Source organism: Megalops cyprinoides, chromosome 2 (genome assembly GCF_013368585.1).
Source record: "Megalops cyprinoides isolate fMegCyp1 chromosome 2, fMegCyp1.pri, whole genome shotgun sequence".
Taxonomy (NCBI): Eukaryota; Metazoa; Chordata; class Actinopteri; order Elopiformes; family Megalopidae; genus Megalops; species Megalops cyprinoides.
Window position 1 is genome coordinate 27,600,176 of NC_050584.1, and position 27,685 is coordinate 27,627,860.

The following is a 27,685-nucleotide window of genomic DNA, read 5'->3' on the forward strand; positions in this document are numbered from 1 at the left end:
AGCAATTAATGAATTGAATTGCAACGAATTTCTTGAATAACTGAATTGGAATAGAATTGACCTTTACTGTGATAGACAAACTTTAGTAACTATAAACTCACGTGATCAAATCGATAGTTTGCAACCAGACTAGCATATCAGTTGCAGACATGTTTACTCACCTTTTAATTTATATAGTCTATGTGGCTTAGCCTCGCGTTTACATTTATCTAATGAAGCATTGGTTATTTCAAATGTGTGACATAATGGAAGAGGAGTGGTTGAGAACTTTCAACAGTCATCAGAATAACCGAGTGTCAGGGTTATGCATTATATGTATTAGTACATGTGATGTCCCATGTCCCCCAAAACAATAATTCACAATGAATTATCACACCGTTCCTTATAAACCATCCCTATATATTAGATTATTTATGCATCTTAGCACTATCTTTGTCAGTGTAAAATTCTGGGTAACCGCAGTTCAGACAGAGTGGTCCCACGTCCCAGAAAAAAAAAAAAAAAAAAGTGTGGCACGAGTTGAAGAACTTTAGTCACGTTAGTTGCCTACTGGTTGGACCACATTCAAGTGACTCTGATTCAGTTTTAGGACAATGTGGGAGTCAGGTCCCACTACAACCAAAATTGACAGTTATTAGCACAAGGTTAAGAGTCAAACTCCACGTGGTGCACGTTAAGACTTTGAAATGGTGCCCTAATTCAAGATTTTATGAGTTCAGCCATAGGACAGGTTAAATACATGGGTATTTATTCTAGATTTAAAGACTGAAGATGTAGTTGATTTGAAACTTTGGGACTAGTCCTGTTTTACTTTTATTTATTTCTGAGACTATGGAGTAGCTGGCTGAACCAAGCAATCATGTAGGGTTATAGGAAAATACTAGCTCTTAAACAGTTTGTATGTTAAGAGCAACACCTAAAAGCCAGCCAAGTACCTCCTACTGGAAAGCCAGTGGAATAAACACAGGACAGTTGTAATATGATCATATTCTCGGCTCGTGTTAAAGCTAAAGCTCGGCTCGTGTTAAATTCTTATCAAACAAGCGTGCTCGCCGGGCCCTAATGAGATGCCGCAGTGCTGGAATAGCCCTCAGCGATGCACTCTCTCTCTCTCTCTCTTTTCAAGTCCCAACACGAACCCCGACAGTGTGGGAAACTCCCAGTGTTCACTCTGCTTTTCTTCTCCTTTCATTTCTTTCTCTCGCTCTCTCTATCTCTCTGCCTCTTTCTCTCACTCTCCTCTCTGTTTCTCTCCCCTTCTCTCTTTCACCTTCTACCCCCCCCCCCCCTCAAGAATATTGCATATTGGCTCCATTGACGAACATTTAATTATGCAGTTGAATGGGCAAATAGTCTGGTATTACAGTATTCAAGTCCTGACCTGACAAAGGTGTGGGCTAGTTTTACAGCATTCTGTCTGAACAGAAAGTTCTTGAAATCCCGAGATGTGAGAAGGCCATTCGAGAAATGTTGTTAATGAACATAATAAAAGGAAGGTCTGAACTTAGAGGTCATCAAGCTCTGTCTCTGAGACAAGACTCATGTCTGGCAATTTGTACTTAAACATGTTTCAATGACACATAGAGCTAGGTATAGGGTATAATATCAAAAATTGTGACATATGAAGATATCACTGTTGATATGTACATGAAATTATATATAATTCTCATAATTTTGATATCAAAAGTGTGTGCTTGAATTAATTTGCATACATGTATTTATCTTAGTAAAGTATTATAATCTACTTGTGTAATGGTTCATACAAGTAGGGTCAGGTAGAGCAGTGAAAACATCTTAAACATTTCAAATGAGAGGCCTGAATCATCACCTTGGGTATGTCATTTACAAATCTTTAAAACTTTTACTTTACCTGGTGGATCTGAAAAAAGGGGCTCTTAAATTGAGAGACAGAGAAAGAGGTAAAAATGTAAAGACCCACATCCACCCTACAGTGATTCAAAATGTGAGAAGGAATTGACTTGTGATGTAGGCTAGTACTTCGCAAAGGCTGGAGTCTAGTGTGCTGGCTGTTGGCTACTAACACTGACAGTGTGTGTGTGTGTTTTGGAGCTGTGAGAACCAGATGCTTGTGGACATGTTGCTGAGGCTAAAGTCCATTGTGTATTTACCCGGGGACTTTATGTGTAAAAAGGTGAGAGTGAACACGTCTGTATGAGATGTAGGCTGAATGTCTCTGCATAGAATATAGACCACATTCACGCCTGGCTATCTTTGAACCATGCAATTCATCTAACTTAAATGTCACAGAAACTGATAGGGAACCATTACACACCTGGCTGTGCGGTGATGAGATGGTGGGACGGAAATAAAGTTTTCTGGTCTGCATTTATTGACAAGCATGAAACAGTAAAACAGAAGCAAGAGGAAAGCACTCTTTGTGAACAAACATCACAGGGACCGCCAAATAGATATGATCAGCTAAGTCAACAACAAATACAGAGCAAATACAGAGATGTACAAAACACCTCAAAAGTGTGGAGCCTCACAACATTGTGGCTCCACCTTAATTCCAGAAGATGAGGTTTTACATACACTTTCTAACATTCCCTATATTAGTCTTACCTCACAACTCCCCCCTCAAACAGGTCAGTTTAGCAGCTTTTTACTTTATCAGAGTATTATACATTATACAGACCAGACACTGTTGCTCACAAAAACCAGACATTCTGCAGAGGCCTGGGTACGTATGCCATTTGAGACATATTAAAAAATCTCTGACAATTGTACTTACGGAAAATCGTGAGCATATACTTCATTAATACTTACTGTTCTCTCCTTGGTTAGTAAACAAATCAGCAGTCACCTAATTATGGCACTTTATCTTGTACCCATGCAATAGCCTTCGATGGCTAGTTTATTTTATTTTTATTCAATTGTTCTTTAACCAGGAGGGTCAGATGAGCACCAGTTCTGGTTTGCAATGAAGTGCTGGCCATGAAAACAAAGTAGCCAAGACATGCAGGATGTACAGACTCATATGAACAAGTACATTTCCAGACCTCTATACACTATACACAATCTACATTATGCTATATGCATGACACATGCTAAAACTAATCCACTAGGACAACACTTACAAATGTTCACTTCAAAATGGGTATTGAGATGAGGCCAGTTCATTTAACCTTTTTGCAGTTCATTCCAGCCACTAGCTCCAGCACACTGTAATCAACTGCAGCCAGAGACTGTGTGAACCTTTGGCTGTATGTAATTGGCTGATCTCAAGATATGGTTTCTGGCACAAATATGCAGCAGGTTTTTCAGGCAGGAGGAAGTCAGACCAAGAAGCAATTTAGGCACAAAGGACAATCATTGTATTTATTGTCTTGCATATGCAGATGGCCAGTTAGCTATATTGCAGAGTGTGCAGATGTGGGTATTATAAGAAGTGAGGTTTTTAAATCAAACGGTAGTGTGGTATTAAACGAAAAGCTCCTCAAGTGCGCTTCTAGAGGTGAATCTGTAAATAAAGTCTCCATGGTCTGAGATGGGGAGAATTGCCATCTGCACTAAGGTTTATTCTGTGGAGAGATATAGGAGGCCTTGTTTTCAAAACAGAAAGCCAAACCAAGATTTTTAAGCTTTAAGGTTATTAATGTGTGTGTAATGGTTAAGCACTGTCCAGCCAGATACCTAGGTACCTGAAGGTGGTTGTAGCAAGCTCAGGCTCAAACTACACCTACCAGAACTAAAATATACATCCTGGGCAAAAAACATTAAGCTATGGGGAATTCAGAAGTCTGGACAGAGATTCTGGATAAGGGAGACACTGGAGCGGCAACAATAGGGGAAATGACATTTAAAATGAAATAGATGTAGACTACTGAACCTTGTGGCCTTTTGGGGACATGTTAAAGAAGTTTGATTGTAACCTCCGTTTCACAGATTTACTGTATGGAAAAACTGCTAAAGAGCTGAAAAGGTGGGAGGGTGGAGTGAGTTTTCAGGTGGGTGGGGCTGGATGAACTGACTGTCTCAGACGATTCAAATAAAAATCCAGATTTAATGTAACAATGTTGAAAAGCTAAACCACGTGAGGTTTTACAGTGACTGTTGCTGAAGCTAAGGATAAGCTAACCCTAAATCTAAACACGTGCAAAAAACTGAGACCATAAAGCTCAGACTGAAACCATAAAGTGCTGAGCCATGACAAATTCTTTCAGTGCGAGGGACCAGCACATGGAAAGATTTATGATCTGTCTAATCACTTCTACATGAAATCATACTAAGACCAAGGGACCCTTCCCTGATTTCACTTTCCAGATCCAGTACCCTCTCTTTTCAGGCCTTCAGTGTTTATGATGAGTATGATGGCCCAAAAGACACCTCAGAATATCAGGGAAATGCAGTTCACTTTAGGAATAGATGAGTTTTGTCACTGATGTATGAAAGACAGCACAGGAAAGAAATAAAAACAACAACTATATATATATATGTATTCATTCATATTCATACATCTACACTCACTGTACAAAATGGTGCTAGGATAAAAAAGGCATTAAATGTTAGTACAATTCTACAATGTTATTTTGCCATACTTTTTAAAGAACTATCAAATAATACTTTTTTATGTAGTAATACAAATACAGAATACTTGTAAATATATTAAAATGTGCTAAATTATTTCCAGTTTGCAAAAACCAAGTTAAAAATAATTTTAAAAGTTAAAGTAAAAAATAATAACATGAGAACATATATAAAAACTAGATTTCTTGTCTGTTATATTGTTTAAAGAAAATGCACTAAAATGAATATACGAAGAAGTGTGTAGATTCGGCAATATGGTGGATTCATTGGTTAAGTCTCTGATCTCTGGTTAGTATCGGTCACGGCTGCTCCAGTCACAGGTGTCTGGAGTCCAGCCCGTTTTAACAGTCACCTGTCAATGCCCAAGCCCACTCACACCTGGGGATACCAGGTGAGTTGACCTTGTATCCAAACAGCAGTGCCTTTTCAACAGCTGTGAGCAAAGTGAAGTGAAGCAACAGATACAGCTGCAGGTATGCACCTGTCCTTCCCTCACCTGGTGCCAGGTTTGGAAGTGAAGACAGGAGGGGGCACTTTGCTGGTTCCATAGTGGTGGTTGCTGGGAGGCACTTTATTTGAGGATGGACTGGTGGGGGGTGAGAGCTCAGCTCTGTTAAGGCTGACCTATAGCAGCTGCCAAAGCAGGACACTTGAAATGTGCTGGAGGGTGGGGAGGCACTTTATTTCAGGAGGCAGGGGGGGTAGGCTCCATTGAGGCTGGTCAATTTGGGATGGAGAGTGGAGAGGGTCACTGGTAGGGGATGAGTGCTATAAGTATTGTAAAATCTGTTGGTTTGCAGGGGGGAGGCACTTTTTTGGAAGGGGTGATCACTCAGCTCTGTTGAGGCTGCTCTGTAGAGGCTGTCTTGGTGGGGTTGTTGGGCGGGCTCAGTTTGCACATGTTGAAATAGGTCACCACCTGACCCGGGATTTCAGCCAACACAGATTGGGCCAGTGCCTCCTTGGGAGCCTGTGTGGAGAGGAGGAAGGAGAGAAGACCATTTGAGCAGGAGAAACAGGGGACTGGTCACCTAACAGCAATGGCTCATGGGTATTAAAAAGAGTTAACACGTACACCCAAAGAAGGAAGCATAGCCATAGATGTAGAGGAGCTACAGCAGTTCTGCTCTTTAAAAGCAGTTACACACAAGACCACCTATGCCACACTGGATGGGGTCAAATCACTTTCTTGGTTCAACTTCGAATTAATCTATTTGTTAATTATGGATTCTAGAACACTGGGTCACAATGACCTGTGTTTGTGTGCCTCCATTCACTGGCTGTATCTCCAATCTGACTGGACAGTGCAATCTGGCATCTACGGTCACAGCTGTCAGCATTGCATTGCTTACAGTTTAGTGTGGCTCCAGCAGAACTTCTGACCAATCTACTCATCCTATATCTATGTCCAGAACATTCGGCATTCCGTCCTTGGACAGGACAGTCACTGGGTCTCAGAGAAACAAACAAGGCTACAGCAGACAGAGGTGAAGCCAACAGGAAATGCTCCATCAACACTTCCTGATGTCTCTGACAAATGGTTGTGCATTTCCAACAGTTGCACTTCTGCCCAGTTTTAGGCAAGCACTGTGAGGGTTGAGGCTCACTTCTGTTTTTAGTAAGTGTTAATAATTATTAGTTAGTTAATGATGGCATGTGGCAGTGTTCACAGGTCATAAGTGCCGTTGGTAGAACCTTAAGTGACGATACTGCATACAATGAGCGCAAAGCTTTGTGGGCAGAGGAGTAACCATAAAGCCTTTTCCCCTACACGTCTACTCAGCGCTGGGCTCGTGGGGTGGCTGGAGTTTGTATACATTGAAGTAGGAGACCACTTGCTGAGGCAGCTCGGCCAGTACGCATTGGGCTAGAGCTTCTTTTGGAGCCTGAAATGAGACAGACAGACAGCAGAGGTAACTGCACAGCTCCCTCTAGGGGAGAGGGGGAGGAGCTAAAGGCAGAAAATCACCTTCAGAAAATGTGCCATCTGGGGGCACACTGTCAATAACTCTCTCTTTTCTAGGGTCAGGTCAAATCTGTAAGCATGCAGACTGCAGGAGTAAAAGTAATAATCTTTAATAATCTTCACTGTGAGAAAGACATCTCTCACTGCAGACTACGGCAACAAGCCTCCTGCTTCAGCTGTGGATCATATTTGTACCCTCATTTTAATATGGCTTCATCCATGAGTGCATTACAGTTACCATGACAACTAAGCAGCCTCAGCCTTCCTGGCAGGACTTCATCAAACCCATTTAACTGACTGCACAGATCAATGATCACATCTAAAAACCAGGCCTGTATCTGGAGTGTTGAGCATAGATGCACCAAACTAACGCCAGTTCATACCATACAACTGTGAACATAGACCCATAACGCAAACAGATGCGTCTGATTCAGAGTGTATTGAAAAAAGGCTTCTTTGGGTATTTAAGGTGTTCATAATCTTCTGTTAGCTACGTGTCACACACAAACATGGTCCAGGTGAGCTGCATGGTACAGGTCTCTGTTTGTGAGTGAAAGCAAGAGTGTCAGCACAAGCACAGTAAAGCACCAAAGGACCAAAGACTGGTGCTGGAGGGGGCGTGGTCAGAGCTCAGAGAATTAGCCAAGATCTACAGGTCCACAGAAGCCAGCATGCAGTGTCCTTTAAAAGGTGCTGTAATGTTGCAGAAAAACTGATAAAACATTCATGAACGTCAAGGAAACTGACAATTGTCATGGTTATGTTGTGTGTGTTGACCCCGCCCCCTCGGCCACACGCCCCGTGGAGCAGTGCCACTCACGTTCTGGAACTTGCGGTACGGCACGAACTGCACAATGTCGCGCACGGCCATCTCGCCCGTGGGTGACTGCAGCCGTGCGTCATCTCCGTCCAGTATCTCCATGGCGCCAAAGTCAGCCCCGCCCACCCCAACAATGATGATGGACATGGGCAGCTTGGAGGCGTTGACGATGGCAGCGCACGTCTGGTCCATGTCTGTGATCACGCCGTCAGTGATGATGAGGAGGACGAAGTATTGCTGCGCCAGGAGGAAGAGGAGAAAAAACAAAGGCACGCATCACTGGCCTGCACACTCGCCCTCTCTCAGTGAAACACTCTATGCAACTCCTACTATGAGCCATGCTTTGGAGAAACACCACCGGCAACCTGACTCAATACCGGATGGACATGGGTTTGAAACCCAGGTAGAGCAGTGCACCCTTGTAATCTTAAGCAAAGCCTTTGAACTGAATTTCTCCTGAAGAAAAGCAAACAGTACGCAAGTTGTAAAATGTAAGAAAAGGAGGGCTGAGGGGGCTTTGTGTGGGAACAGCAGAGAAGTGTGTTTGTGAGGGTCACAGACAGACAATTCCTAGGTGGAACTCTGCTCTAGCCTTGTAAAGACACATACTGAACTTGGAATTGCCTGCTGTGTAGGTATATGACCACAAGGTGGCGGTATGGCCGGTAAAGTGCACTCACAGAAGCGGTTTTCTGCTGTGTTGCCTCGGCTCCAAAGTGGGCCACGTGGTTGATGATGGGGGAGAAGTTAGTGGGCCCGTACAGCTTGACCTGGGGCAGGCACATTCTGTAGGCCTCCACCACGCCCTCGATGCCTGAGGGTGGAGAGAGAGTTTAATACATACATGCAATTTAACATGTGTTCATGCATGTTTATTTCACTCTGCTTTGGTAACACTGTCGCAGTGTGTCCTGCCAACAAAGCACTACTGAGATGAACTGAATTGTTATGCTATTCAATTAGGTTCCGAAAGCAGTAAATAAGGCACTTCTTCAGAAAACCACAATCTAACCAGAACAAGGACGTAGAACAGCCACAGTCCTGTCAACCCAACCCCCCCCACTCCCCCCAACCCTCACACCCCAAAAACAGAATTCCCAGTGTACAGCACATCCTCTGGAAAGTTCCCACACGTTTGACCAAAGTATTGAGCACAGAAAAAGGAAGAGAGGCAGAGAGACTCCTGTTCAAGCCAATGAACTGAGTCAACAACACTGCCACAAAGCAAGTGTTTCTTTCCAAATAACTTATGTTAGAATGCACAACATAGCTGGGCACAGACAAAACAGGACAAAATGGGACTTGATTTAAGCCAAGTCAAATGATCAAACAATTCACAAGCAGACAGAGTCCTTAAAGCACGCAAGGAGTCAGAACCCTGTCCAGGTCTATGACTCGAGTCAGCAACTCTGGTATAAAAGCAAGTGTGTCTCTCCAAGTAACTGACATTACGAGGTGGGATGTTATGAGCGGCAGGAAATGAACCAGGTGCAACTGTCCTGACAGGGTAAGAGGTAACCATGGAGACTGCAATAGTGCTGTACCTGCACAGAATGGATTGGCGGGGTTGAAGTTGAGTGGAAACTCATGGGATACCTGCATAACAAAAATCACAGGTGAGGAGGCAGGGAGGACCCTGCTGTTTACAAGCCTTAACTGCCTTCCACAGAAGGGCCCATTTTTACAGACTTAAAATAATTAGACAAGCAAATCCTGCAATTAAAAGTTTTAAAAAGAAAACGTCACATCCTGTTAAAGTCAATGGTATCTTCCACTTTGCCACTTTTCCAGTCAACTGTCCAGAGATGCTGTCAGCATCTTAAACTCTCTCTTTACCTGCCAGGTAGGGGGGATCTGGGCTCCAAATCCAAACGCAGGGAACAATTTGTCACTGGGGGGGAGAGAAAAGCGGGAACAACTCCAATATCATTGTGAACACTGACCTCAATCCAAACAAACAAACATATCTTCTAATCCACAAACAAACCCACAAAAACAAAAAAGCAGAAAAGACTCAAATGTAAATACTGATTAATCAGATTACAAAGCAAAGATACATGGATTATGGATTACTTTTCTCTACTCTATCTGTCATAGTCCTGTATCACCTCTACTGTATATTAAAAATAGGAGGGGACAGTACCTGTCGTAGTCCTGTATCACCTGCCCCACAGACCAGATGGCGGACAGATACTCATTGACCCCTTGGGGGCTGATGTAGTGCAGAGAATCGGGGGACATGGGGTTCCCATTTGATGCTGTGAAATCCACCCCAATCTGGGACACACAGGGAGAGAGGGAAGGGGGGGGGTACAAAATGAAACCATTTAAAACCACAAAGCCTCCATTTCTGTCAATACAACAGAAGTCTGTACAGTCAACCATGTAACTGATATTCCACTGTTCCAAAAGTTACCAGGATTTCTCATTTCTGCAACACACAAACATACAAACATAATTATCTTTCCAGATACCCCCACAGTATGAAGGGAGAAAAAAAACGCAAACACTTTATATGCTTGTTTGAGAGACTGCTGTGATATTGAATTGATTGTGTGAAATGAATTGCGGTGCTGCTGAAGACTCACAATGAAGTTGATTTCGCAGCCCCCCATTATGTAGTCCAAGAATGAGTATTCCTTCACCACCTGAGGGTATGGGGGGAAAAATGTCAGAGAACATCAACATGTCACACAAACACACATACACATGACAGTCCTGTCATGTCAAAAAGTATCACACTGGAGTTTGCCTATACGCAGAAAGAATATGCTAATCAGACCACAGTTTGCCTTCACTCAGTGAGAATTAGCCAATCAGATCAGAGTCTGCCATTATTCAGTGAAAATAAGATAGTCAGACTGGAGTTTGCCTTTATTCAGTGAGAGTAGGCCAGTTAGATTGGAGTTTATCTTTATTCAGTGAGCCTAAGCCAGTCAGGCTGGAGTATACATTTACTCAGAATCAATAAATCAATCAGACTGTAGTTTGCCTTTATTTAGTGAGAATACGCCAATGCTTTTGACCTGAGGCTGAGCCAGCCGTTGGGTGAGCGGGTGATCTGACAGCGGGTAGGGGTGTTACCTGGCAAACCTTCACGCTGACCACACCCGAGTTCTTATAGTTCCTCTTCTTCTGTTTCTTCTTCATGTTTATACAGTCAAACTCTGCCTACAAGGTGTGCAGGTAAAGTTCATTGTAACACTGCGTATATGAACACTGTGGAAACAACATGCAGTAGCATACAAGGACAGAGACAAGATAAATAGCAACCCACAACACCAGAGAAACTCATAGGAGCATAAACACTACAAACATTAAAAACATGCCATAACTATGACACAGAAATGAAACACCAGCATAAAACTTGCAAGGGCTTTCACACATAGGCTAATGCATAGCTAACATGCAGCTGCTAACACCCACTGACTAAGATGTAGCAGCTAACACACTGGTTAACGTGCAGCAGCTAACAAACACAAGCTAAATTCGCCACATGTCACTGTTAGCCTGTATGTGTTAGCAACTACATGTTAGCTAGTGCAGCTAGCATGCACTAGCTAACATGTAGCTGCTAACACATACAGGCTAACAGTGACATGTGGCAAATTTTTCGGGAACTCACCGGAGCACTACGTGAGGCTTGCTGAAGACGCTCCATATTGGTCTCAAAGATCCCAATGAGGTCATGTGACCCATCCCTATCATAGTCGTAACACTCCACCTGAAGGACAACACAGGAACAATACACAAAGATCGTTTAAAGACCAGCTGAGGGTGTTCTCTGAAAAAAATTATCAATGCCTTCTCTTCAGCGCATGTACCACCACTTACCAAAAATTTAACTGGTGTTTAAAATGAACTGTGGGATCTACAAAATGTAAAAGGATCACAAATATCTGGATTAAAACTGGACCCAGGGATACTGTTTGTTTGGACAAACCAAGTGGATGGCTATTACAAGCATTGATTGTTATGACACGGATCATAAAGTGTTGGGAGACTGAGGCTTCATGAAGCCTATAATGGGTGGAGCTACCATACACTGTCAATCACTGACTAGTATGAACCAATTAAAACACAGTGCTCTCCATGGTAAAAGCATCTGATTGGTCTGAATAAGTGAATTGTTGATAGCACATAACAGCTCCACCCAGTTTAGGATCAAAGAAGCATCACAATCCCATCGTTAAATATCAGGGATTATAAAGCCAACCAATAACTTTCCTGGAGTTTCCTTCCCCTCAGAGAACTCTAAGTACCTGTAGTCTCAGGTGATTTCCGGAGAGAAATCACCTGAGACTACAGGTCGCTGATTTATGCTGGGGGTGCATTCCATGAAAGCAACACACAAGACAAACTCAGACACACTTTTTTGATACTCTTAGAACTAGGTGATGCATTCAGACAGCATAAACTAATGAAACTTATCACTTAATTATGAGGGCTAATGAGGAAGTGACATACAGCAATGAATTAAATGATGATGAAATAACCATAGGGTGAATATAAGCCACCTTCTCTGTAAACTAGAGGTGGGGAGAGAGAGGCCGGCCTGCCTAAATATGATGTGCGAGACTCGTCACCTGAACACACAAGTTTAGTATCTGGACTGCTTTCTCTTTCTTAAACCATACAGAAATGGCCAGATTTTTCAGAACCTTAACTAAACTTTCCAGTTTTGTCCAGTTTCTGGCATGATCTCAACCTGTGATATAAAGCCAAGAAATTACTTTCACAGTTTCACCAAGAAAAATCAAGCAAGTGAAACAGGAATGTTCTGCACTACATGTGCAATAATGAAAATGAAAGAGTCAAATAACATTGATAGTGTTAAAAAAAGATTTGAACCTATTTTTACATTATGGATAACTGGACAGGTCACAAGTTACACTGAAATGTGTACTGTGTATTTTTTCAGTTTGCATCAAGGGAAGCCAATACTGAGTGATGGCTGTCATGAGAGTAAGCAGAATGAATCTGCTCTGAAGATAACATCAAGGCATTTATCTGTCCTTATTTTACAGAATTAAAACTCAGGAGCAAAACCATCTGAAAGTGCAGCCATGGTAACAGGTGATGGGACCAGATGAGTGTTGATGAGGAAATTTCATGTAGTCATCACTGTTTATCTCTACCATCTACCATCAACCCTTATCTGACAACATGGCAAAGCAGGACCTAGGAAATACCATGGGCAGAGACAAGCAGCATGAAAGCTTAAAACACACACAGCACAAAACACAGCAAAGCCTACTTTCTATACAGAGTGCTGGTAATGAAACCTGAAAAGTATATAGATACGGACACAAAGGATTCACAGAGGAACGATCTGAAAACACAGATGCACAGCAAAGGATGATGGGAGAAGTGAGTCCATCATTCCACCATCTTAGATGCCACACCAGCCCTGGATATCACCTTCCGCACGACCTCTGTGCTGCACGTCCGGCCTGCAGCAGCCAACTTTGATTGACTCTCTCTTTGACGGATTCCTGAGCTCTGGCATCTATGGTGCTGTGTGATAATAATACTAGGCTTCATAACTAGTTCTGCCTGTTTCAAACCAAATCAGGTACTGGCTCAGAGAGGGACAGCTCTGGCTTGAGGAGAAGTGGCTCTGTCTTAGAGAGGTATGGCTCTGATCCAGAGAGGCGTGGCTCTGCCTCAGGTGGAACTTCTATAATAGCTGCAGTCAGTCTGCTACACTGTTTATTGTGTCTCATACAGTAAGCCCTTCTCTTCAGGTGGAGGTGGGCCAGCAGCTGGCTGAAAACAAACATCTAAAGATGGTTTTGACTGGGATTCGTTCTTCCCACAATTCCCCTCTTCGGAGGGTGTGTGGGAGGGGTGGAGACACACGCTGCAGGGTGCAGTGGAACTCACGTAACGTTCTCTGAGGGCCACCACTTCCTTGTGCGCCTGTGTGGGCCTTAGTCACTCAAAGCTGGAAATTCACCAACCGCCAACGTCAACCCCATGCCCTGTACAGCACGGCATCAGCACTCATACCTCATACAACCCCTACATCACTAACACAGACACACTTATACAGGGCTATGGAGACCACAGTTAACAATTAATTACTATTAACATGCACAAAGAATGTTTATCATTACATGTTATGTTATTATGTTATTATCAAAGAAATGACCATTTGTGGTCTATGAAGTCTTTCACAGCATTGGATATAACACATGCCCCTTTAACATCATGCTGTTTGGCATGCTATGCCACAGACATGCACATTTCAGTTCTTACACCAAAGCATTCACCACAACCACTTTGCACAGGAAGTGGGACTATTCTGTTTCTGGGGGAAGGGCACACACCACACATCCAATCAAACAAACCATATTCTTACAGCTTCTTAACAGATTAGCCAAAAAAAGGCTTTTTACGTTAGACCTCTCCAAAGACAAGGGCCTCAGTCATTTTGGAAAATTCTGCCATTATTTATTATTCACCTCTTTATATATTATTATTATTATTATTATTATTAAGCAGACCACTGTCTCTTACACAAAACAACCTGCAAAGCTGTCACGGGAAGACACATGTAAGGCATACTGTTACAGCTGCAAGGGCAACATATGGGTATTTTCATCCAGCTTCTTGTTTTAGGAGAATGTGATTTATTTGGACATAAACAGTAGGCTAGTGTATGCAGTCTGCTAGCCCTTCCCTGGCCTATGACTGGAGGAGGTAGGGGTTAGGGGGAAGATGGAGAAAGCTACATGGAGAAAGCCTGGAGACCCCCCACAGAGCAGGCTGTGTGTGTGTGTGTGTGTGTGTGTGTGTGTGTGTGTGTGTGCTTGTGGGACCCACCTTGATAGGCCTCTGCATGTCCCCCCCACACAGAGACTGCAGGGGGATTCGGAATGGTCTCCAGGAGGGGTTCAGGTTGCGTTTGACCACCTGCACAGGAGGAGACACAGGGCGTTACACAGGAAGCCAGCTCTCTTCAGCAGCCACAGGCCTGGCTGGTGAATAATAAACCACAGGTCTTTTAAAAGGTGTGTTAAGTAAATACACAGCCCTATAGATATCTGATGTGTAATGATGTTAGCTATGCAAGTCACCCCAGATAAAGACCCCTGCTGAGTAAACACATTACTGAATGCAACCAGGTCTCCTCTGAAATGCACACAGCTCATCATCATCATGATCATCATCCTTCAGCCGCAGCCGAGATCGACGTCACCTGAAGCCTCCAGGCATCCATATCTGCCATCGGTCTGGCCGGATCTTCCACTGGCAGCTGAAGGTCTCTGCCAATGGCATCGATGTAATTGAGCGATCTCCTACCCCTGTTATGGCAGGGGAGCCTCAATAATAGAAGGCCTGAGACAACTTATTCTTTGGCCCGCAAGAAGTGACCAGCAAATCTAGCTCTGTGTTGTGCTATGATGGTGGAAATTGGTGGTACATCACCAATCGATGTTCTCGCCAGGATATGTTCTTGATCCTCATGAGAAGTTTTGTGTAGGTGCCACCAAGCCTATCCTGAAGATCAAAAAGCAGGATGCTCTCCATGCCTTGAAGGAAGCTGCTTTTGTTTGTTCTAAAATGTCAGACTGCCAGAAGTGGTGCAGTTTGTTCTCCCTTGCGTATTACAAAAGCTTTGCTGCGACGTATCTTGTCGACTTGCTATGAGAAACTGAGGGCGCAACTCCTTCAGCTACCCTTCTCTGTCGGGGCTGGTCCCCTAGCCTTTGACCTTGACTGGGTCGGGCTGCAAGGCAGCAGTGCTATTTGACTCATAGCTGAGGTAGGGATTGGTATAGGGCGAGGGCATGTCCACACACTGGTAGGCTATGCGCCAAATACCTTTTGCAGGGTCCCTACTCCTCCGTAAGCTGAATAGCTGATAGCTGAATGAAGGAGTGATGTCTTTTCTAATGGTAGAAAACACAGCTGTTCTCTTTTGGATTCAAACACATGCTGGAATCCATTTAAGAATGTAATATATACATCACTCATGAAGATTTATTTTGGGGTGGAGGATGTGCAGTACTGGTTCTGTTTGGGACAGTGTTGGGGGGGTGCAGTACTGGTTCTGTTTGCGACAGTGGGGTTGGGGTGCAGTACTGGTTCTGTTTGGGACAGTGTTGGGGGGTGCAGTACTGGTTCTGTTTGGGACAGTGTTGGGGTGCAGTATTGGTTCTGTTTGGGACAGTGTTGGGGGGGTGCAGTATTGGTTCTGTTTGGGACAGTGTTGAGGGGGTACAGTACCTCTGTCCTGTGGGCGAGCTGCCATCCTGTCTCGGTCTGCCTGTAGAACTCCAGGTAGGGGTCCGACTTGCCAAAGAAATCCTGAAATGATGCAGTATTATGTTTGCTGTCAGACTGAATTCCGATTAATTATTTACTCTCACACAACTACTGCATTTTCCGAAATACCAGTGGGTCATGTTCTTACGTAGGCACAATGCACTGCTACCTGAAGAAGACATTACCTGTCCGAACACGTTTCATTTTCACAAAGTATAGCCATTAAAAACATTTTATTTATATCAGAATATGAGAACAGTTCTACAGTTTATAGTCTGTGCTGTTATGAGGCGATATAAACTATCAGTGAGTAACTTAAACGCACTCTAAAAATGCTTCTAAAAATCACTATCTTACCTTCTTGTCTAATTTCCTGGCATCCACCTCAAAATTCACCGCTCTGTTGTCACTAATTTCTTCAGCACAGATCTATGATGAAAGCAAAAGCATTAGGCACTGAACAAAATTTGTATGCAAACAGAAACTGGAAATAAGCCCTCATGATCAACACTCGAAAAAGAGTTTCATATCAGTATCTGATGTCTGTGTTTCCACTCAGCTTTAGTTCCACACTCACTGGGACTGATAATGATGAGCAGATAAACTCAATTCTAAGAGAAAAAAAACAACTTTGAACCAAGTCCTCTCTGGGTGCAAATGCTAAAAAATCTATACAGTAACAAAGTTCTCAAGACTGACAAGACTGACTAAACTGACTGACTAAACATACTCAGAATGTGAAAACTATGAACGTGTTTAGCATCCATCACATGTAAATGTAGGAAATTAATCATGCGATGGATGAATTATTGTTTTCTGTCCCTAATGTTTAACAAGCTATCTGCTGATATTTTGCAACACAACGTAGCAGTGTAGTACTATATGCACCAAATGTTGTTCTGTAGAGTATTAACAGATTGTCTTTGACCGTAATTTAATTAATCTAATTTAATCAATGATGAATGCCTGCTTAATGTTTATACAATCACATTAGAAAACAATAAACCAGGGATGATTAATTGATGACCACCTATTTGAAAATCCCTATGAGACAGAGAGCATATGAATTACCAGTGTGTCAGTGTGAACTACCAGTGTGGCATGTAGAGTGATCCACTGATGAGATAATTAAGATTAATTAAAGCAAGAACATATTCACAAACAGGTTACCTCTCTTCACCATAAAGGTGCCACACGAATGGAGAATTACTAAACACCTTGGGTTTGTTCACATTGTTCCTGACAAACAGCTGCTTGATAGTTTGACTTTGAAATACTGCTGGCTGAGTGACGGGGTTCTGCATTCTACAAATACAGCGTCACAATGCCTCTCTGTCCCAGTTTTCTTTCATTTTGAGTTTGCTAGAAACTACATTTTTAGCATATCTAACCACCATTGGTCAATAATAACAGTGACAAACTGACAGCCATTAAACAGAATGGGAAGAATAAAGTATACTACAGGAAAAAATCTTTCAAGCCCCAAATTTTGTTCAATGAAAATTAACTGAGCAGGGCACTTACAGGCTCAAATACTTCTCAAAAGTGGCTTATTTTGCTTAGGTGTTGCCAAAACTATTTACTTCCAACTATTTACTGAGTCAGACTAGAGAGGAAGAGCAAAACAATGCTCTTTGGGAACCTGACCAAAACACACTGTTCCTTCCAGGCATTCCTTCATAACTGATGAACAGACGCTGGACGGGGCTCTGCAGATTTTCCCTGTGTGTTAATGGCCACACGCAGAAGCCCTGTGTAATATTAGCGCTGCGGTGCACACTTCGCGCTACACTTTCAGAGGGAAACGGGAAGCTCACAGCCGGGGGTGAAAGTGGACCCAGCTGAGTGTGTCTCCAGCGCAGGGTGGTGCTCACCGTGATGGTCCCTTTTCCTGCGGGTTTCTTGTTCTTCAGAACCAGAGGTCGGGTCAGCTTCCTGCTGGATACGATCTGAAATGCACATTCCAGCCCGGGTCAGTTACCTATGTTGCAGAACTACCGGCCTCGTTAATGACAATGCAGAGAAGATTTAAAGTGTAAATGTGGAAAATCAACAAGCAGACATCCAGTCAACAATGGGCACTGTCCTTAAACAAATCTTTCAATGCCTTGCAGTAAACCCAGTTTGACACATAATGGCATAAACAGAAAACATATATATACACTACATGGCCAAAAGTATGTAGACACTCCTCCTAATTATTGAGTTCAGGTGTTTCAGCCACACCGATTCTAAACAGGTGCATAAAATCAACTTTAAACGTGGCACTATCATAGGATGCCATCTTTGCCACAAGTCAGTTTGCGAAATTTCTGCCCTGCTAGATCTGCCCCGGTCAACTGTAAGTGCTATTGTTGTTAAGTGGAAATGTCTAGGAGCAACAGCTCAGCCACAAAGTGGTAGACCCTTGCAAACTTACAGTGTGCTGAAGTGCGTAGCACATAAAAACCGCCTATCCTCTGTTGAATCACTCACTGCAGAGTTCCAAACTGTCTCTGGCTGCAACATCAGCACAAGAACTGTGCATCAGGAGCTTCATTAAATGGGTTTCCATGGCTGAGCAGCTGCACACAAGCCCAACATCACTATGCGCAATGCCAAGTGACGGCTGGAGTGGTGCAAAGCACACTGCCACTGGACACTGGAGCAGTGGAAATGTGTTCTCTGGAGTGATGAATCACGCATCACTATCTGGCAGTCTGACAGACAAATCTGGGTTTGGCAGATGCCAGAAGAGCGCTACCTAGTTTGGGGAAGGTCCTTTCCTGGTCCAGCATGACTACGCCCCTGTGCACAAAGCAAAGTCCATAAAGACATGGCTTGACGAGTTTGGTGTGGAGGAACTCCAGTGGCCTGCACAGAGCCCTGACCTCCACCCCACTGAACACCTTTGGGATGAATTAGAATGCCGATGATCTTATGTTATACTTAAGTACTAATATTGAAATGTTTATTCCACAGCTATCGGATGTCATAGAGGAGTTTTCTAAACTATCTGGTCATAAGATAAATGTGGGGAAAACTAAACTTGTGCAAATTACTAGAGACTCATCTAACATTCCAGAGAGTTTTGACGAGGTTTAAATTGCAAAAGGAAAGGATTAAATGCCTTGGCTGCTACATATGTTCTGACAAAACAAAACTATATAAAGATAATTATATTTCCTTGATTAATGAACTTAAAGTAAGCCTAGACAAATGGGCAGATGTACCCATAAATCTAAATGGTAGGATAAATCTGATCAAAATGATACGGTTGCCTAAATTTCTATTTACCTTTCAGGCAATACCAGTGATGCCCCCAAAGCATTTATTTAAGGATGTTAATAGGCTGTTTACTTTGTTTATTTGGTCAAACAAAACCCATCGACTTAGCACGAAATGTCTTCAAAACACCAGAAGAGAAGGTGGTCTTAATTTTCCAAATGTTGAGCTGTACTATTATGCATCATGAGCCTTCTATATCAACCTTATCATTAATAGATCAGATGAGGAACCATGGATAAGTATAGAGGACTACCAGCTTAGGCTGGACAACTTGTTTTAATCTATGTTCACAAAATGTAAAATCAGAACCTCTAGTTTTATCATAAATAACTTTAACTATAACACTTTAGGAGCATGGAAAAAAATCAAAAATATCTTAGGGGTTCATATTAGCGTGCCCAAGAATACATACACTATATGGACAAAAGTATTTGGCCACACCTGTTTTTCAGGGTTTGGGCTAGGCCCCTTATCTCCAGTGAAGGGCAATCTTAATGCTTCAGCATACCAAGACATTTTGGACAATGCTATGCTTCCAACTTTGTGGCAACAATTTGGGGAAGGCCCTTTTCTATTCCAACTTGACTGTTCCCCAGTGCACAAAGCAAGGACTATAAAGACATGGTTTGATGAGTTCGGTGTGGAAGAACTTGACTGGCCCGCACAGAGCCCTGACCTCAACCCCATCGAGCACCTTTGGGATGAACTGAAACAGAGATTGCGAGCCAGGCCTTCTCATCCAACATCAGTGCCTGACCTCATAAATGCTCTACAGAATGAATGAGCACAAATTCCAACAGAAACACTCCAAAATCTTGTGGAAAGCCTTCCAAGAATATATATAAATGTGAAAAGACACATGCTTATGTTTTTTGATCAAAGTTAAAGACAGACAGAATGGAGACCACAGTGTGCTTTATTCATCCTCAGGGGTGCAGATACAGGGTGCAGGGACAGGGGGGGATATGTCCCCCCCAGTTTCATAGGACCCCCAATCTGCCCCCCCCACTTTTGAGGAAAAAAAAAACTTCCAATGAGCAGTATCACATTACGGTTGGATCTCTTCATTTTTGACCTCATCATTTAGCCTACTGTGATGGCCATCACGAACTAGGCTACTCGCAGCAAGTGATTGCTATAGTCCACTCAAACACCAAACACACACATTTCCTGCTGTCTCCCGTTCACCCCGTTTACTAGCTAGACATTTTAGAGTGTAGGCTATGCTATTAACCGCAACTTTTTTTTCACTATCACAATGCCCTAATGATTTAATGAAGTATAAATAACCCATACACCAAGTTTAGTTTCTAAAACATTTCATTTCAGACATCTTTTTTAAAAAACATGTAAGTCTGCCACTTGGGATACCTTTGTGCTTAAAGCTTAAAACTTAAAAGTTGAGACCTTTTGCTCAGAGTTTGGTCCCCCCCACTTCAAAAATCTCTACTGCGCCCCTGTGCATTCTAAACCTGTACATTGATATTATTTCTACATTGTGAGTGGTTGCAATTAATGCATAAAATTAAAATGAGAACTCAGATCTGTCCCAATCAGTCACTGCTGAGTGAAAGTGAAAGTAACCCAGACACCCAAAAGTAAAGATGATCCCTTATGTAACCGGGGATTCCAGCTCTGGAGAAACCCCGGCCAATGGAAACTTTTGGTGTCAGGTTACAGATGGCACAGCCTCAGTAGAGACACTTCTCTAGAGTCTTGTGAGAGGGGAGGGGCATCATGAGCAGAACTGGTCTGTTCAACACTAAGTGATTTTACTGGCATTGCTTGCCCTGCCCAAGTTAAAATGTCAATTAGAGGAACAAGTGCACTCTTTTCCCCTGACGCATTCATCATTATCCTAATGTATAAACCTCCACATTTTTTGTGAGGCATGGCAGAAACTCACCAAGTGTCACCAGGTGCACATTCATGCACATGATCAAGGGTGAATACACATGAAGTAACTAAAATGCTGTACTTACAGTCCTAACTTAAATCTTTACCAGCTTCCTGTACAATGTAAAATGCACAATGGTGTGATCAAAAGAGTCATTGTACAATGCAAGGGGTATGAGCTCTGTTCTATAGGAATTTGCATTTTTATCTTTACAACAAGACCAAGACCAACCCATGATGTCATGTCCTGTCTCTGGAGTCATGAGTAAGCAATCCTGCTTCTCTAATGGTGTTGCAACCACCTGTCTGCATTAGTCATGTTGTGCAGGGCTATATATACAGCATTCTGTACATACAGGATTTGAACGCATATCCATATGTTTCAAAAGGTTCTACCTATCGGTGTCGCTCTGCTCTACAATTCCACAATCACAAATAGCCATGCAGGCAATGAGCAATGTACAATGTATGTGCTCTGCTTGTTTTAAAGTGTACATCAAATACTGCGGAGCACTCAGCTAACATTACGCATGGTTCTTCTTTTGTTGTTGATTTATTTTTTCCCCTTTTCACGTAACTGTTTTTGTGATCACCAATTGCAGTTGTCTCACCACAGCAACCTCAGCAAAAGGACAGGGCAAGGTCTCTGACACACATACACGCCAATGTGACTTTTTGAATTCTACAAGTCCTACAGTGTACCACAGGGTAGTAGAGGCTAACTAGAGGATGGGTGCTACACTGCCTACATCATCCAAGCTACTTTCAAGGGGTTTGAAGTTTTACATTTTATTTATTTATTTAAGTTAAAAGGTGCTGGTCAATGTTGGCAGAAAACATGGCTTGGAGCCACAGGCCTGCACTCCACACAAGCACCTTGGCAACCTAACGACTTGGGAGCATTCCTGGCTATTTGGGAGTGTGCATTTTAAAGTTTAAAATAAGACAAAGAGCAATTATGATGACCCATAATTTCCTTAAGTTCATGAGTAGACAATTCTGTTTCCAAAGCAGCGTGCTGACCACCTGTCTGCACTAGTCAAGCCAAAACACCACAGTTTTCAACCTGTACCCTAATTAGCACAGAAACACACTGTATTTGAAATTCTGCTGGCTGAATGACCCACCACTGCCTTACTTTGGGCAGAGTTATCATAATCGCATTATGTTGCTCTATGAGGAGGGAAATTCAGGTTCACGACACAGCAACAGCATCTTTTGTACGATAAATGGCACTCATTACAGAGGGTGTGGCCTCAGCCCAGGGCCCTCGTTGGTGAGAGAATGAGAATGAGAACCGCTAACCTGCTGAACAGGAAACTGCCAGGCAGCCGATGTGGCCTGGCCTGACCAGGGGACCAGGCCTGCCCCGTCTCTACCTGTGTAAAAAGCCGAGAGGTCTTACCTGACCCAGCGTGCACTCCAGCTCCCCCAGGAAGTCGTCATCGCTGAGGTCGTACGTATTGTTGTCGATGTCATAAACCGCAAATTTCATCTTTTGCACCAACTCGAAGTAGTAATCCACGACAAATTTCTTGGCAAACTTTGGATTCAGACAATTCATAACTTTCTCTGTCCGGTCGATCTGCACAGAAAAAAGTGAGGCATTTCCATTTGTCATCTCATCAAACTGTACATCTCTGGTCATATGAAAACAAGACAGTCAAGCAACCTTCAGCCATGTTATAGGATTATTATGAGCACAAAGCTTTATTCCCTGAATAATGTAAATCTGGGAGAAAGGGCACAGCTGGACATACAAAGTCTAATCTGCTTTGAAAAGGCCCCACCAACTAAGCATGGGTCCCATTACAGACCCCCTCCCCACGCCCCCTTCCCCCCCCCCCACCCGCCAACCATTCAGTTTCTTCAGACACACCAGAATCACCTCTCACACTCAATTCTGGAACTACATTCACTTTCTCGCACACAAATCTTGAACTACATTCAACCTCTCACACAACAAAAAGACTTGACCTACATTCACACTTTCACACACAAACCTCAACCTACATTCAACATCTCAAACAATCAGTTCTGAATCACACTCCACTTGGTCACAGACCTCATACCACTGCGCCCCTGAGGTGTTCATAAGGAGGACACACAGGGGGTCCGATTTGGAGAACACATCCATGTCCAGCAGATTCTCGCAGGACATGGTCAGCTCCACCTTGGTCACACACTGTGTTGCCATTGGAGCTGATCTGAAAAAATAAATAAATATATTCATAATTCAAAATATATTCAATATATTATAGATTTACATGAATTGGTAGAAATGAATTACTCAATCAAGGAAATAAATCATTTGTTTGCATTGCTTGTTTGTTGAAGAGGCTTAAATAATACTCAAAATATTCACCTTCAGTGAATACTTTTTCCCCACAGAAACTAAACATTTCCAAAAAGTTCTATAACATTAGATTCAATTTCTAAGACAATCTGTAAAATTATACAGTAAAGAACTCCCAGCCAATGCTTGTTAGGTGATATAAAGATTAATTACGTAAGAGTTCGTTGGGAATGAAAACCAGCATACAGGCTAGACTAAGCCAAGGTTAACATCTAAATGAGAAAAAAAATTTACAGAGCTACTTGATGCAATATGGCAATAAAGGAAAATATGTAGTTTCTGGACCATGGTTCATTATGTTTGTACCTGGCCCCTATTAAAAATTCTGCTGGTTTCAACAGTGTAATTTGTAGCAATATCAAGCTTGATTGTGCAGCAGTTCTTTTTTTCTGAATAATCTGGATGTTACTGAAAAGTAGATATAAAGATTTTTTTTATTTAAGTGACACTGACTATCTTTGTAGCCTTTGTTGTAACTCCAAGAAAAAGAGTTAATATAAGAATGTGTATAGTTTTAATATTTTTTGGCTTCAGCAAATTATGTATTTGATAATTTCACCTAAAATTACTCAGTTCTTATGTCAGAAAATATACAACTGATTTTAATTTATGGTATGTAATGATAAAATAACAAAAGTGTGATCAATTTTTATTTGGTTCTGGGCAAAAGGGACTAGAGCAAGGTGTCTCAGATACAAAGGCTCAAGAGGCGACAAATGGTACAGTACACAAAGGCATTTATTCAAACACTGTCAGATGACAAAGCTCTTTTATAACTGGCAAAGAAGAAGAGAAAACATCCCAGAGCCCTCCTCTTGCAGTCTCTGAGCGTGTTCACACAGCTCCATTTACAATTGAACAAGGAGTTGGGTTCGAGGATTGGCCCCCGGCATGCGTGCACTCTGTATAAACGACTGCACACTATCACAGATCCTGAACACTGCTTAATATGCTGTGTGGCCTTTGTGCTGGGTGTGTGTGGAGCCCATCAAGATCTTGTTTGTCTGTCCTGATCTGACAGTGACCATAAAGCTCAGTGACAACTGCTGCCTAGATACACAACGAAACAGACTGCTAAAGTGACACAGTATGTTTGATTTTGTGCTTTTGCCTTTACATATACTATACACAATAAGATATTAAGAGAAATGCCCTGGATGGTGATTGGTGATTCTCTCAAAACTAATCTGAGTTGTCAAACCAATTTGATAGGCAGTGATTTTGCAGTGTTTTATAGTGGTAGTCTATCTCCATTACCATATGACCTTGCCCATATTCAGAGGTGATTCTTCTCGGTTAAGATGACTACAGTCACAAGGTGATTCATTTTTATTGAATGTGGCCAATTGTACACTGCAACAGTCATCATATGAGTATCTGGTGTGTTTAGGATCATGTGATCGACTTATGGCCTCTACCAATATGTTTACTTTGTAAGCAGCTATTGAGTTAGTAAGCTAGCTTAGGTGAGAGTTTTGCAAAAACTAGGTAGCCAGCTGTAACTGTATAATTGACATCAATTTTTCACTGCTTTAAAAGGAATGTTGACATAATTAAGCAGCCTGACATTTGGCAGTGACGTCTGCCAGATTGCGTAGGCGTTTTAAGGTGGAGGCAGATAAATGGCATGAATTAATCCCTTAAACACAGAAAATTCCTTTGTGACTACATAATGGCCATATCTGCCAAATTGCCATGCGCAAACCAGAACCGCGTGAATACGACCACAAAACCGTTTTCGGTACATCGCAAATCAACAACCATTTCTTGGACTTTTGTTGCCGATGTGTTTTGAACAAGTCCCAATCGAAAACGTTTCTTGCTATGCAAAAGCCAGTTTCGATGTGTTGATTGCGTCACAGAAAAAGGCGCTGCAGCTCGGAACATGTGAGTAAATATCCGTGGGTAAGAAACCTGTTTCAGCCTTGTTTGGCACCGTGTCACTTCCAGACTGAAGTTACAACTTTCTGTGAATAAGGAGCCAGTTTCTGCCTTGTTGGGAAGTATGTCACTTTCAGACATTTTTTTTAGCTGTTGTGAATAGAAACGAACGAGCTTTAGCCTTGTTGGAACCACGTCACTTCCAGTTATTGCTTTTTCCCAGTTACACCACGCCCCTCCCGTGACTTGCTTACACACAGCGAATGTATCCAGCTCATGTGAACTGCCCCCACTGAAAACTGACGGTGTTGTAACACTTATCTAGTTAGTTTGCTACATGTTGACAACACGGTTTACAAGTGCTAGACAGATATCTGACCGGTTAGCGAGTTTTGATCGCAGTCTAGTTATTTGGTATCTCGTAACAAGACTGTATGTCTGTTTACATACACTAGCAATGAATATGTTCTTGCCAGCTATCAGGCAGCCAGCTAACTAATAAACAAATTATTATTACAGCCATAAAGAAGTTAGACTAATTTAAAGTCAAATGTCGATGTAATGTTCACGTCACCTCTTTTTCAGTGTATAGCCTAGTGGCCAATCCAACAACCAGTAATCCACAATAGCCACACACTCCACGTTAGCCTATCAAACTATCACTAGTTTTCGTTATGTAACTGGGATCACAAAAGTGACAACAAAACAGCGAATTTGGCAAGCGAAATATCCGAATGTACCAATTTTGCTGCCCCACCTCGGTGCGGTCTTTCTTCAGGAACATCGTACACCGCTAGTTTTGCAGAGAACCTTAGCCATGTTTTTTTTTTTTTTTAGGTTCTTCCACTATCGCAGCTGACGAAACCTTCGACAGATTTGATAATCAGTAAAAACGTATGAGTTTACTTACCGATTTTTTTTCAAATCCCGAATTTAAAGCGAAAAAAAAAATCCCAGAAAAACAGTTCGAGTTAATCCGGACTGCAAGAAAATCAACTGCTTAGCCTCCCCGCTACACTAGCCTACGTTCACGCAACAATTCCATCCACCCCACATCTGCATTCGCGGTGGGAGGGTCAGTCTCAAGGTTCAGATCTGTATGGCAAGTGGCATAAGGAAAGTGTCTCGCGTCATTATATTTTGGCGTTGCATCGTATACCGTATTGCAATATCTCTACAATGGGGATTTCCATGGCCACTAGATAACTCTAACAGAACTGCCGACAGCTTTGCTAGTTTACATTAGTCAAATTCTCATCTGTTTGGGACAGTTCATTAAACTCCTTTGCGCCGCATCCTGTTTGTGTGCTGGTTGGGATTGCTAATGTTCACCGTTCCGCATTAACGTTAAGTTAAATATTACCTGCAATGTGACAATGTGTCATGTGAACCTTATAATTTTTATATATGAAAGAAAATCTTTGCTGCGTTCCGAGAAATACATCAATAAAAAGACCATTATGGTCATACTCGATCAAACTGTTCCTAGACTTTATTGAACACACATCTTGGCTCCCAAAAGCGCCGAAGCTATATGGAATGGTTCCATCAGTAATTTACTTACAAAATGATCCATTGGGCACAGAACGTGTCCGGATCTGTTTGAGCTATTTTATAAATCTCTGAGTAAAGAGTCTGAATGATACAGCTGGTGATATTACCCCATCTCAACAGCACAATCCATTGGCCAACATTAATATAATAGTCACCATAATAATGAGGTGGTAACTGCGATTCATTCAAAGTATAATATATCTGTTAAAGAGTGTTATATGTTGTTGTTCATTCATTTATAAGACTAATTTTCCATAGCTGTTTGCGCTCACTGTCGAGACTCTGTGTTAGTGCTTGAAAAAAACAATCGTGAGGCATGGGGAGGAGGAACGATGACGGGGTTGCTGGTGGCTTGGATTATGTGGCTGTGACATGGGACCAACAATTGTAGTACAATAGCACCCATTCCACTGGGCAACCTCAGTGGCGTTCGTGGATGCTGTTCGTCTGCAGCTATACCTTCGCTGAGGTAGACTCAGCTACCAGGGAGACGATGCCTACAGAGGTTTCTGAGAGTAGGGTTGCTGCTTGTATTGCGTTTTTAATTCTGCTGGACCAGAGCTTGTTCCCACACTCGCCCAGTTCGGTGCCCCGTCGCCCCGTTCGAGCGGCCCGACTCAGTGACATTTCTAGAGCCGGCGATAGGGTTTCGTGGTCCGTTAACCGAGGAATCTGTACTGATGATGTGATTTCTTTGTATTAATTAGTCCTGATCGGTGTATGGGGCTCTCCATGCGGAGTGTACCAGATCCTAAATATTACCGGTGGTTTTACTACGACAGTGCGAACAAAGCTGTGTGATGCAGTTTGATCTTGAGGTGTAGTAGGCTATGGTTTTGACTTTTTTGTCATTAAGTGTGTCGCAGTGCGGGCAGTGTAGTCTACTCTTGTATCCCGGCGACCAGAGCGTTGGGTATTGGAAGGGCCTGTAATCTCCCTGGGTATGGTCGGCAGTGTAGCATAGTGGTTAAGGAGCAGGACTCGTAACCGAAAGGTTTCCGGTTCAATCCTCGCTGGTACACTGCTGCTGTACCCTTGGGCAAGGTACTTAACCCACAATTGCCTCAGTAAATATCCAGCTGTATAAATGGATAACATTGTAAAGAACTGTAACCTATGTAAG

The 27,685-nt window shown here is 42.6% G+C and overlaps 1 protein-coding gene across 2 annotated transcripts; it reads right to left on the reverse strand.

Moving 5' to 3' along the window:
• Positions 1–4,745: 4,745 nt before the first annotated feature.
• On the reverse strand, positions 4,746–26,048 carry LOC118772515 (copine-3-like). 2 transcript variants are annotated; one of them, XM_036520904.1, is made up of 17 exons: positions 25,919–26,048; positions 22,837–22,978; positions 22,177–22,356; positions 17,483–17,557; positions 15,966–16,037; positions 15,570–15,650; positions 14,163–14,252; positions 10,960–11,058; positions 10,419–10,505; positions 9,923–9,982; positions 9,478–9,611; positions 9,171–9,225; positions 8,879–8,930; positions 8,015–8,148; positions 7,335–7,571; positions 6,320–6,434; positions 5,441–5,518 (listed from the first exon to the last, which is right to left on the reverse strand). In XM_036520904.1, exons 2-16 carry the CDS (start codon positions 22,966–22,968, stop codon positions 6,324–6,326), a joined length of 1,599 nt encoding a protein of 532 aa, XP_036376797.1. In that variant the 5' UTR covers positions 22,969–22,978; positions 25,919–26,048; the 3' UTR covers positions 5,441–5,518; positions 6,320–6,323. The 2 variants fall into 2 exon arrangements, with proteins under 2 accessions (XP_036376796.1, XP_036376797.1); XM_036520903.1 differs by lacking the exon at positions 6,320–6,434 and having other exon boundaries at positions 4,746–5,518.
• Between the last annotated feature and the right edge of the window lie 1,637 nt (positions 26,049–27,685).

What these genes read in the sequence shown, in the direction of transcription:
- LOC118772515 (XM_036520903.1), bottom strand. Translation starts at nt 22,968, where the DNA reads ATGGCAACACAGTGTGTGACCAAGGTGGAGCTGACCATGTCCTGCGAG. An exon ending in CAGGGGCGCAGTGGTATGAG is followed by an intron (nt 22,357 to 22,836) that starts GTCTGTGACCAA and finishes TTTTCTGTGCAG; the next exon opens with ATCGACCGGACAGAGAAAGT. An exon ending in ACATGCAGAGGCCTATCAAG is followed by an intron (nt 11,059 to 14,162) that starts GTGGGTCCCACA and finishes GTTGTCCTTCAG; the next exon opens with GTGGAGTGTTACGACTATGA.